The following is a 12,470-nucleotide window of genomic DNA, read 5'->3' on the forward strand; positions in this document are numbered from 1 at the left end:
AATAGGGGCTACATCGGACAAAGTCTGATGTAGAAGCAAACAGAGGTAGACTACCCTTAGGTAGAGTCAGAGAGACAAGAAGTGGACCAAAGTCCAGAGAGAGGATAAGTGCTGAAAAGGCAAGACTCCAGTCTAGGGAAGCAATCCCTAGACTTGGGACAGAGACATAGGGGACAAATCCGAAGGTCTGGAATTCTGGCCTAGGGAATCCATCCCTAGGCCTTATGGAAAAGGATGAGACTCAGACAGACTGAAGTCCAGAAGATGATTGGGCAGATCTAAGGTGATGAGGACAGATCTAAGATGATATTCAGACTAAGGACTCTACAGGAGTTGTACAGGGGTTATATACTAGAGGATATCTGAGAGGATCAGTAAGCAATAGAGTGAGGCTATGTAAAAGCATGTGGAAACACATTGGTAAGTAAGATGGAACATAAATAAATGAACTTGGAGATGAAGACTCATACAAGGATCAATCAGCAAGACAGAAACAGAGATAACCGAGAACCAGAAAGGCAGAGATGCCTAAATGGGGATAGGCACAGGATCTCAGATGGAGGGTGGGAATGGTCCGGAGATAGTACAGTTAATATCTGGAGGTCCAGAGATCTGGGGATCTGGAAGACAGGGTGGAAACAGGACTGAGATATGTGAGGTGGTGGATGTAGTCTGGAATCCAAGAGGAGGTAAAGTCTGGATGTCTTGCTGGATGGAATATGCATATGGTGGACAGGATAGGGGTGTACATATCAGGCTAGTAGTGAGGATCTGGAGGTCCAGAGCTCAGGGGTAATTCCATAGCAGAGCTAATCCTGCTGAGGTGTGGAGCACACAGTAGAAGAGGATCTGGGAATGAGTTGGATATGCAGTCTGGAAATAAGTCTGGAAAGCGTGGGAATATGATGGGATCTATGTCTGGCATATGGGATATGACACCCAACACATGTCAATATGTCTTGGTTTCTGAGTGAATAGGTTAGGGACATCTGCAACAATGCTAATATGCATTCCTTCTAACATCTATTGACTTTTGTCATTTCTCTTCAATACTCAGCCTCCCATCTTGTGCCAGTCATTTCTCACTTCCCCTGATCTGTTTTTTGGCACTGGACATTTCACCAAGTATTTGGAATCCCTGCAACTCATTAATTAATGTGTCCTGCCTCACTCCATAAAGACATATTCAAAATTCAAATTAAAGACTGCTGACCCTGATTCTAGCTTTAAAGTATAATATGTGCTTTGGTCCACACAATTCTGAAGCTTGTCCTTGCCCTAATTTTCACATCTCTTGATGGAATCAAACTCTGAGTATACTTTTTTGTAAGCTTTCTCTGTTGTGTGTTGCTCATTAATCATGGTTTCTGAACATTCCTCCATCAGGTCTGACAACAATTTCAACTTGGACAATGAAATCAATCAAGATGCTACTGCCACCAGTCCATTCAACCTTGATGATGTTCCTGTCCTGCAGGAGGTCAATGACAACAATGCAGTCACCTAAGAAGCAATATTTGATGGTTTATTCTTGCACCAAGAGGGTGCCCAGAGCGATGGTCCTACCTGGGAGCAAACACCCATCACCACCCTCAACCTTTCCAATCTGGAAAGGATGTTTTGTGTCAATGATTGCTCCTCTGCCATAAAGCTTCTTCATCATCATGTTAGCCTGGTTTTTGACACAGATCTCAAGTTGCATAGCGATAATCCCACTCTCTTATGGCAAGGTTCCAAGCACTTCCTGGACTTTATTCTTGTTGTCTCTGGCCAGATTGGCCTGCATGCCTTTCTCCCCAAGACCCTTGCCAACCATAACTTTTTCTTGACACTGAACCTGTGTCTTCAATCTTGTCAGTTCTGTCCCAAGTTTGGAAAACTTGGCTTTGATCCAACAGGCTCAATGATGGCCATCAGCGATGGTCAGTTGACTGAGCTATGGTTTGGCTTTAGCCCTGTTGCCAACATCAAAGATATCAACATCACCAATTACACTCCTCTTCTGAATGAGAAGCATGGTGATACTTATTTGACCTCTGTTCACTATTGCATGGGTGTCATGTTTCTTGCCTGCCTTCTGAGCCAGATTCCATCCATGGCTGTCCATGTCATGCACCCATATGGACCTCACTCTGAGTTCCATGACTGGAAAATTGAAGACACAACTAACATGCTGTATGTATATGTCATATTCTCCTTTCTTCTGTACCACATTCAGAATCAACCCTGGTTGTGGCAGTATTTTATCTCATTGATAATGGCCTTCACTGACATCCTTCTACACATATTAGTGACCAGCACACCATCACCTTATGCTTGCAGGATGTCTTGATGTTGAACTGAATGATGAAAATTCAATATGATGATTTTGTTGCCAATGCACCCTCATCCTGGTTGAAGGATGGTTGGCTTCAGCAGCACATCCCTCTTTCTGTTGCATGTCATTATGGGCAGAACCAGCCAATAGCAAGTACCAATCAACATGCTCTTTGTGTAGAGGCTTGAAATTGGAACCATGAACATGATTATACCAACATTTGTTACCTATCCATGGCAGTCGCAACCCACATATCATACATCCTGTCTCTCTCTTCTGTCTTGCCTGGACACTTGCTGACCTCCCTCCTCACATGATGATTTTTATTCCACACAGTTGTATGATTGTCAGAGACTGGGTTGAGGTTTCTGTCAATGACATCCTCTCTATCCATGATGTCATATTGTTAAGGTTGTACTCAAGGGATAACTGGATCCAAAGGGCTTTGGCCTCAGCTTGTGCGCTGTGCCCCTTACCTGAGTATTGCCCCTTATTTCAGGAAGGCAAGACTAATGCGTCCGGAAGGTTGGACAAGTAGCATAACAGATCTAGATGACTTCCAGATGAGGGATAAGTATTGTAGGGCTAATCCAGACAAGTCCAGACTAGAAGCTAACGGTAATGGACTGTTGGAGACAGAGGCAGATATGGATAGACTATAGGAGTCAATCCTAAGACTTGGAGGGTGACGAGAGTAGAAGTACTCAAGTCCAGAGGACAGGAATGAGTAGAACTAAGATGATATTCAAACTGAGGTACTACAGAAAGTTACAGGAGGTTATATACTATAGGTATCTAACAGAATGATTAATCAGCAGAGCCCGAGGCTATGTATGAAGCATGTGGATAGTCTATTGGTAAGTAGAAATGGATCACAAATCATGAAACAGAAATAAAACATAGGTAACAGATCAGGGAGCAGGACGAATATACAGATAACTGAAACACTGGAGTTAGGGGGTTACTGAAAGGAGACGAGCACTGGTTGTGGATTTGGATAAGTTGTAAACCAGACCGGATGAGTGGACAGATTGAATGATGAGATGTTGGAGGGAGATAAGATGTGGATAGGATTGGAGATAAGATGTGGATCTGAGATGAGATAAGGGTTGGATCTGAGATCCAGATATGCAGATATGACACATATACAGCCCCCCTGACCCTGACATCAGATACCCAGATGACCTTCATTCTCTCCCACTCCATGAACCTGAAACACAGAAAGAAGTCAATATCTATGATGAGGAAGGTCATTGCATCCCTCATCTCAATGGCAGGGGCCTCATTGATGGTCCCAAATGCAGTCTTCTCATAAATCTGGAGACAATTCCTCAACTGTTTCCTTAATATGTCACTCATGATGAGCACTTGGATTTAGATCTGGACATCCTTGATATTGATGAAGAGCAGGATGCCAAGATCAAAGTATATCCTCAAGCCTTCATGCAGAAGTACAGCCATCTTCAGTCAGATTCCATTCTCCCTCACTTCAAGACATTCCTTAAAAAAGTTCAAGCCAATGTGACATGTGGTTGACCACACACAAACAGAGTAAACAATGGCAATGATGATGATGATGGCATCATCAATGTGGTGCCTGACAATGGCAAGCTGATTCCTCCTACTATCATCGCTACTGGCTGCCAGTTCTACAATGAGATATCTCATTGGGTTTGACCTAATGCTGGCCTCCACAATGTCCAACAAGGACATATCATGTCTGCTTTGTCTGGAAGCTATGTGCAGGGTGCTAGTGTAGAGACTCGCACCTCTGTATGCCCATAGAACCCAATATTGTGATGTATCTGCATGCAGTTTGCAGCATGAACTTGCAGCATCATTCCCTATATCATTCTCCCACTCAGCCTATACACATGTGATCTTCCCATGCATCGTGCGACATGTGCACTACTCTCCCAGTTCCTGTGCATGTCCCATGCTTCATCACCCATCATCCAGGAGCATCCATCCATTGTCCAGCAAGTCCTACTGGTACATTTTTGCATTTATTCTTATCATGACACCATATTCCATCATGGACCCTTACTTACATATACCCTCTTCATTCTCACACCTTACTCATGTCAGCTCTGCATCGTAGGAATGCACTTAGTTGGCTTTTGCATGTTAGCATTCATATTTTTATCACTTAGTTAGCTACCACTTAGTTCCCAGTTAGTATCCCTGAGCATCCCTCAGCATAGTGCATGCATTTTTGAGCCATAGTCAGTAGCATTTGGCAATCACACTCCATCTTCATCACATTTGTCATTCTCACACCCATCAGTATCAACTATCATCTTCCCTTAGTCCCCATCACATTCCTAGCCCTTTGCGCACTTTCACCTATTAGTGCACAACTTTCCCATGCTTTGCATGACCTGTGGATGTGTTGCACTTGCTTCCCCTTGGGTTGAATGCACTTGCCTGTGTGAAGTATAGCAGCCTAGGCAGAGCTGAGATGATCACACGTATACTCTGACTTGGTATTCCTTGTAGTACCATAGCCTAGTAGTTAATTCCTTCACTGGCAAGCACATTCATACTGGCATCATGCACAACTGTTGCATCTTGCTGCCTCATCAATGTTATAATAATTCCATCAAACTTGAGAATGTGCCCTGCAATCTGTGTCTTGAAAACATCTATATGTTGCAGCTTGAATCAATGGATCCTGCTAAGAGAAATGGGATGTGTGTTCTATGAGCATCCTCTTCTATTCCACCCACTGACCATTGTTCTTAATCTGTACATCCCATCCAGGTCAATTTATCTTGATGTCATCATTCCACTTACCAATGCATGGTCTCATCCCTACATCTGTGATGCCTTGCATCCTCACTTGGCTGTGTTTGTGCCACATGTGAGTTCCTTCTTGTCCATTTGATCAACACATGGTGAACATACATATTGGGCATTGCACTGCTTCTTATGTAGAGCCAGCTCTAGATGCACCCACAGGTGTATTAGGGGTATTGTCTCAATTATGCTGTGCAACTGGAGTAGGCTCTAGATGTGGGTGTCTTTTGTTTGTGTGCTTCATGATTCTGTGGGGCCATCATCTTGATCATGCTGCGCAACTGGAATTGACTCTAGATGTGCATGTCATTGCATTGTGCTGACTGCCTTTGCTTTGCTTTATTACAGGCCTTCCCACAGATATATCAGTGGATGACATTTGGCATAATGTCTCTCCTCAAATGCATATGGGAGCATTAGCAGCCCCTTCTGAAGTTGAACAAGAAGCCATCTCCTCAAATGATCAAGATCTGTGTGATGCTCAAGAGAGCCTTGGTGTATGCCCATACTGGCAATGCCAAGGTATTGTTGTCCAGCTTAATGAGACCTTTCTGGCTGATCAAAAGTCTTCTCCAGCAAGGTTAGCCAACCATGTCACACACTATCTGTCTAATTGCCACTATGACAATACCAGTCTCAGTCAGTCCTGCTGATTGGCCCATTGTCACTTGTTCCAACCTGCCTGCCATAACTTCAAAGCGAGCTCAGATCCTTACCTATGGATTGGATCATTTTGAGGCAAGTGCATCTGTTACAGTCACATACACCCTTATCCATTTTTCCTACTTTTCCATTGTATTACATCACGATTGCCACTGCCATCATTAGATGACTCATCCTTTATCTCTGACTCATTTGTATTACATCACAATCACCACTGCTGTTGTTAGATGACTCATCTTTTATCTCTGACTCATCATTGACCTACACCTGCCCTGAATCACCTATAGTTATATATATGGTCAATGATGTACTTAGGAGATCTTTACTTTAATCTTACTAGGTTTCACCTGGAATATCTCTTGCTTAGGACCTCCAATCCTAAGTCGTCTAAAACTGATATTCAAGTCAGAGACACTCTCTTTGCCTTGTCTTACGACCCTTGCATTTTGCGAGGTCTTGATTATAACATCAGCCATTGTTCTTATCAAGCTGCTGCTGTTACAATATCCTAGTTTGTAACAGCATCCCACTATCTTGGATTTCAAAGACCTCATTTTCATACATGACAGGTATATGAAGCTGAATTTCATATACAGCTGTCTGTCAACAACCCTTCTCCCACTGCATTCATGCAGTATGACCAGAATCTTCACCACACCATCATCACTATTGTCACCCTTTAATCATTCATTGCCGATACCAAGACACTGGTCTCCATTGCCATTACTAAGGTCTGTGCTGATCTTGACAACCAAGACACCCATTCTGCCTGCCTTGAAGCCAGGACACACTGCCATAATCTTAAAAAATGGTTGGCCTGCAAGCATCCTCTGAGCTATCTCGACAGAGCCTTTGAATATCCTCTCCACTCTATCATTGGTGATTCTGGTGACTACAGTTTAGGCCTCCCTAATCCTACCCAGCAAAAGCTTTTCATCTGTGACTTCACAAAGCTCCTAGTTAACATGTCATGCCCTACAGACCTGGTCCCTGTCACAGCTCCCCTTCTCTCTATCTCCTCCTCTCCCATGGTCTTTTGAGTGGCCTTAATCTATATGTCAAAGTTTGTCCCACATGATTCTCCAAGTGCTGCTGATCTTTTTTTACAAAATGCTTTCATCATCACTGCCAATACTCTTCATATCAATAATATTCTATGGTATCTCTCTGGAGGTTGGGGTTATCACCATTGCAAACCTCATTTTGAATCATGGATAAATCTCAGCAAAGCAGCTCAACTTCCAAGCGCAAAGTCTCTCACCTCTCAAGTCACAAATGGCACAGCAGAAGCTTTGCAACATGTGTAGGCCACCAGTTTATGTGCATCCTGGGCAGCTTGCTCCATCACTCTGCAATATTTACCAGACTTTCTTTCTCACACTGTGCCCCCTGATGAGTTCTCAATGGACTCTGTTGCATTAGACAAGTCTGAGCCCAAGGACTCTATTGTTTGTAGGACATATCAGTGGGCCTTTGCTGAGTTTGATATGTCCTGACCACTTTACCAGCTGGCTATCTTGGTAGGCATATATGTCAGCAAATTAATTCCAGATCTCTTTTATGACATTGAAGATCATCCAGACCATGAGAGCCACTGCACAATGTTTGCTTTCACTAAGGCCATTTGTAAGATGCCATGGACCTCTAATGCCAGCCACAAAGGGTGCAAAATTGCAGCTCAGTTCATGGCAATGGTCCCTGTGTACATCATGGCTGTCTTCAATTGCAGCAGTCCTCTCCATGATCATTTCAAAGTAGCCAAGACCTTCCCTAGTACATGGACCAAGAAGCACAGCAATAAAGGCATATGTCCTCTCCTTCTCGTCTGCTTGGGATTGGCCAGCACTTGGTCTGGATGCATCTGGAAAGGGGGAACCCTCAACATTGATTGGAACATCCTAACATGCAATGAGGTGGGGAAACTTCATCAGAAGATCATCAAAATGCTCTGTGGTCAACAGTTTGGTCCCTATCAAGTGGGTCAGATCCTCTTTGGATTAGTGTAGGCTCAGATTCTTGGGATAACAACTCATACCTACACTGTGAATCCAGGTGCATAGTGAACTTGATTGCACTTCACAAACTCATATTGAAACACATCTCATTAGGCATCACCTCCACATCATTGGGAAAGTGGGCAGCATCATCAAGCATAGCAATAGATGAAGCAGATGACAAGATTGAGATACATGAGATAGCAGCTCCAGCTGCAAGGTGACATCACATTCATTAGCCTGGCTGTGGCAATCAGAATGGTGACAAGTCATGTCCAGTGTTGCCTCCAAATGAGATGAAGTTTGATGATAGTACTGTTGTGTGCATTGGTTAATATTGTAGGATAACATCCCAGCTCATTGTCAGTCATCATGCATGTGGTTTGGTTGCATTTGACTCTTAATATCATGTCTGTAAATATCTCTCATATCACCTGCATCTAGAGTCAGCTCCAGATGTATCACATCAGATCATAGATATGATATGAGAGACTCCATTGAGCCACATCTAGATACGGCTCTAGATGCACAGTACATGGACCAATTTCTACAAGTGTGTGTCAACTCAATACCTCCATATATCATATGTAGATAGATATGCAAACACATAACCACACATATAAATAAATAAATAACAATGATCCAATATCACACATGGTCAATCAAATGAATATGAGTGAGAGTGAGCATGGGAACTTTGCCTCAAAAGGAAGTGAATGCATTTATCATGAGAAATGTCTGTGAGAACATGTACATGGTTGTGGGATGTCCTGATGAAGACATCTGACAGAGACATGGCAGAAATAAGCAAAGCAAAGCATCATTGGATGCTGTTGCACATAGCTGAAGTGTTAAGGTCATACTCAAGGGCTAACAGATCCTAAGGGCTTTGGCCTCAGCTTGTGCACTGTGCCCCTTATTTCAGAAGGACAAGACTAACACATCTGGAGGATCAGATGAGTAGCATAGCGGATCTGGATGACTTCTGGATGCAGGATAAGTATCATAGGGCTAATATGGATGAGTCCAGACTAGAAACTAACAGTAGTGCACTGTCGTAGACAGAGGCAGATACAGATAGACTATAGGAATCAATCCTAAGTCTCAGAGGGTGACGAGAGTAGAGATACTCAAGTCTGGAGGACAGGAATGAGTAGAACTAAGATGATATTTGAACTGAGGTGTTACAGAGATTTACAGAAGGTTATATACTATAGGTATCTAATGGAATGATCAATCAGCAGGGTCCGAGGCTATGTATGAAGCATATAGATAGTCTATTGGTAAGTAGAAACAGATCACAAATAATAAAATGAAAATGAAGCATAGGTAACAGATCAGTGAGCAGGACAGATATACAGATAACCGAAATACTGGAGTTAGGGGATTACCAAAATGAGACAAGTGCTGGTTATGGATTCAGATGAATTGTGGACTGGACTGGACAAGTGGGCAGATTGAATGATGAGATGTTGGAGAGGGATAAGATGTGGATAAGATTGGAGATAAGATGTGGATTAGATCTGAGATCTGGATATGTGGATATGACATGAAGCCATGGTGTGCCACAAAGGAAACACATTGCACAGCAGGCAAAGTGACAGAAGAACAGTCAAGAGTCAAGAAATACATAAGCAAGGGAAGCAAAGTTAATAAGGGTGACAACAGACATACAATAGTCAAGGTAAGGTATGGAATCGCCTCTTAGCTCTGTACTGAGTGGCACCCTGACTAGGACCCCAAAAAACTCCCAGTCAACACTGCACCCAATGGTGACCTTCCAGTCCCAAACAACACCCTAAGTACTGCTAAAAACTAACATCATCCCTTAGAAATGTCAACAGAAGAACCAAATGAATCCCAAGGCTTGAAGTCCACCAGACCCCAATGCCATGCAAACAACTTCCATCTCTCCAATAGATCAATTCCTGACCTAATAAATGACCCAGCAAACCAATCCAATGTTAAAGATGAGCAAATGGTATGTGCAGAACTGGAAAGAAAGCTCTTCATAACCCCAGCTACAGAGATCACAGTGGAATCCATAACCACTGCTCTCCTTGACTGTCCAAGCTCACTCTCTAATGTCCATGCACATAGATGTCATCAGAGCCATAGCTATTCCCTTAATTAAATCTGACCATGACCATAAAATTAATCTCATATCTAACAGCATATCCACAAAACTAGAAGGACCCATCACACACCTGGAGAAAATCATTAGCACCATAACAGAGAAGGACCCAGACCAAATAGTCATACAAGCCATGATCAAAAGAGTAGAAGAAGTAGCAGATGGAGTGTACAGTAGCATTGCAGACATCAAAGACACAATCAAAATACTCACTCCCGCTGTCAATTCACTCCAGACCAAAATCAAGGACTTAATGACCAAGACCCTATCCAACCCCACTTCTCAAACAATGGCCAGCTGGCAATCCTGTAGTGCAATCACAGCAACCAATCTCCCCCCCATGGTGGACCAAGTGCTAGCCAGGGCAGCAGCACATGAAAGGCAAATTATACTGGACTCAACCCCTGGCAACCAAATCTTCCCTCCTAACACACCCTGCTCAGACATCACTGAGAAAATCTCAGCTGTCCTTGCATTCATCAAATGACAAGACACCCCACCTGGTGAAGTCAAAATGGTCCTCCCCCTCCACAATGGGGGATTGATAATTGAATTCAACAATGAACTCTTAGCCAAATGGCTACAAGGAACAGAAGGCAAAACTCTACTAATGGAACAACTAGGCCCAATGACTTGTATCCAAAAACAAACCTTCCCCATAGTTGGTCAATACCTACCCATCAACCTTCCCCTCAGCAATGTTGACCTATTACACAGAATCAAAAAGAACAACAACCTCCCAGATGAAACCACAGCCTTCATGCATTGGATCAAACCACCCCAATGTCAATCCAATGAGCAAAGGAAAGCATTCACAATGATTCATCTTAGAGACGCACACATGGCCAATTCCATTCTTCAAGAAGGCATATGCATCACTAATGAACATATTACAGTGCACAAAGATAAGAAAGAGCCCATCCACTATGCCAAGTGTCAGAAATTTGGACACATTGCACACAATTGCAAAACACTGGTAGACACATATGCAACCTGTGGAGGATCCCACCACACAACCACATGCAATGCATACCAAACAGAATGCTGCATTAACTGCAAAACCCAAAACCATGCAAGCTGGAGCTGCTCATGCCCAATCTTCAAGCAATGCTGTGAAGAACTCGACAAAAAATACCCTGAGAACAGGATGCCATATTTCCCAATGGATATGGACTGGACACTAGTCATATGACCAACAAAACCCAAACCTCAATGACCCAGATCACCCCAACTCCCACTACTGCAAAGCCTATACACCAGAACACAAAACCCCAGGACCCTCAAACAAAGCACCCTCAACTTCCACTCCCAAAACCTCATCCTATCACCCTCCCTATCCTCAAACTCTAATTTCTTCTCCCTTCTTCAAAATGATGAACTAGAATCTGACAGTGGAACCTCCGTCCCCAACCTTAATGTCTAATGAACCTGAAAACCATCCTGTTAGACTAAAGATTTGGCAGCAAAACCTTAATACATCCCTTGCCGCACAAGAATCACTGTTGAACAGCCATAAACTGTCAGAATTCGATGTTGTCACCCTCCAAGAACCCCACATTAGCTTACTCCATAATACCTGAGCCAACTATAGATGGGATGTCCTCTATCTAACCCACCACCACACACACCCCCAATCTAAAACCCGCACATGTATATTTGTAAACAAGTCCCTAGATACTAATCATTGGAGACAGATACCCTTTTCCTCATCTGATGTCACTATTGTACAACTATCTGGACCATACAGAACTTGTACCATCCTGAACATATACAACAACTGCAAAAAACAAGACATGCTCAATACATTAACCAAATACCTGACATGTAATATAGCAATGATATACCCTGCCTTCAACAACCACATTCTATGTCTAGGCAACTTCAACCACCACCACCCCCTCTGGGAAGAAACCAGAAACCAACACCTATTCAACTATAGACACACCTAATCCCTAATAGACCTAATCACTGACTTCAGAATGATCCAATTCCTCCCTCTAGGCACCCCCACCCTCCAATCCTTGAGCATGAAAAACTGGACAAGACCAGATAATGTCTTTGGCACAAAACACACCAATGAAGCTCTTATAGAATGCACAACAAACCCCTCCCAAAGAGGCCCATGCACTGACCACATCCCTATAACCACTATACTAAAGCTCACAATGCTGAAGATGGACAAAATGCCCCAATGCAACTGGCACGAAGTAGACTGGGAAGACTTCAATGACAAGCTTAAGAACCTCCTCTCTCCCTATCCCACACTACCCCTAGCATCTAACAAAGAATTTCAGACTTCAGTGGAGGGATTGGCCAAGGCCATCATGGATACAATCAACACATGCGTACCTTACTCCAAACCCAGCCCCCATTCCAAATGCTGGTGGACCAAAGACCTCTCCAACTGTCACCACAATGTCAATCACCTAAGCCATCAAGCATATCAAATGCAAGCCATCCTGAACCATCCATGCCACAATGAACTCAAGACAATAAGACACCAATATGCCCAAGAAATCACCAACATGAAGAAGCAGCACTGGATCAAATGGTTAGAGAACAT

General features: G+C 43.2%; 5 protein-coding genes across 5 annotated transcripts; all 5 read left to right on the forward strand.

The window, feature by feature from the left end:
* Positions 1-1,360: 1,360 nt before the first annotated feature.
* BJ212DRAFT_1485901 (uncharacterized protein) lies at positions 1,361-3,664 on the forward strand (the record flags this gene model as incomplete). The annotated part of the gene is made up of 3 exons (XM_041341046.1): positions 1,361-1,480; positions 1,544-2,175; positions 3,490-3,664. The coding sequence occupies 3 exons, from the start codon at positions 1,361-1,363 to the stop codon at positions 3,662-3,664; spliced, it is 927 nt and encodes a 308-aa protein (XP_041187804.1).
* A 3,716-nt stretch (positions 3,665-7,380) lies between these two features.
* BJ212DRAFT_1303680 (uncharacterized protein) lies at positions 7,381-8,250 on the forward strand (the record flags this gene model as incomplete). The annotated part of the gene is made up of 5 exons (XM_041333454.1): positions 7,381-7,755; positions 7,786-7,831; positions 7,888-7,993; positions 8,117-8,135; positions 8,218-8,250. 5 exons carry the CDS (start codon positions 7,381-7,383, stop codon positions 8,248-8,250), a joined length of 579 nt encoding a protein of 192 aa, XP_041187805.1.
* Positions 8,251-9,713: 1,463 nt separating this feature from the next.
* Positions 9,714-10,394, forward strand: BJ212DRAFT_1303681 (uncharacterized protein; the record flags this gene model as incomplete). The annotated part of the gene is made up of 2 exons (XM_041333455.1): positions 9,714-9,754; positions 9,947-10,394. The coding sequence occupies 2 exons, from the start codon at positions 9,714-9,716 to the stop codon at positions 10,392-10,394; spliced, it is 489 nt and encodes a 162-aa protein (XP_041187806.1).
* A 27-nt stretch (positions 10,395-10,421) lies between these two features.
* Positions 10,422-11,099, forward strand: BJ212DRAFT_1282645 (uncharacterized protein; the record flags this gene model as incomplete). The annotated part of the gene is made up of 1 exon (XM_041331693.1): positions 10,422-11,099. The coding sequence occupies one exon, from the start codon at positions 10,422-10,424 to the stop codon at positions 11,097-11,099; it is 678 nt and encodes a 225-aa protein (XP_041187807.1).
* A 397-nt stretch (positions 11,100-11,496) lies between these two features.
* On the forward strand, positions 11,497-11,685 carry BJ212DRAFT_1238797 (uncharacterized protein; the record flags this gene model as incomplete). Its single annotated transcript, XM_041329563.1, has 1 exon — positions 11,497-11,685. A coding segment is annotated over one exon (189 nt), but the record flags the coding sequence as incomplete, so codon positions are not given.
* Positions 11,686-12,470: the final 785 nt, after the last annotated feature.

The sequence above is a fragment of the Suillus subaureus genome (genome assembly GCF_016647635.1).
Source record: "Suillus subaureus strain MN1 chromosome Unknown BJ212scaffold_46, whole genome shotgun sequence".
Taxonomy (NCBI): domain Eukaryota; kingdom Fungi; phylum Basidiomycota; class Agaricomycetes; order Boletales; family Suillaceae; genus Suillus; species Suillus subaureus.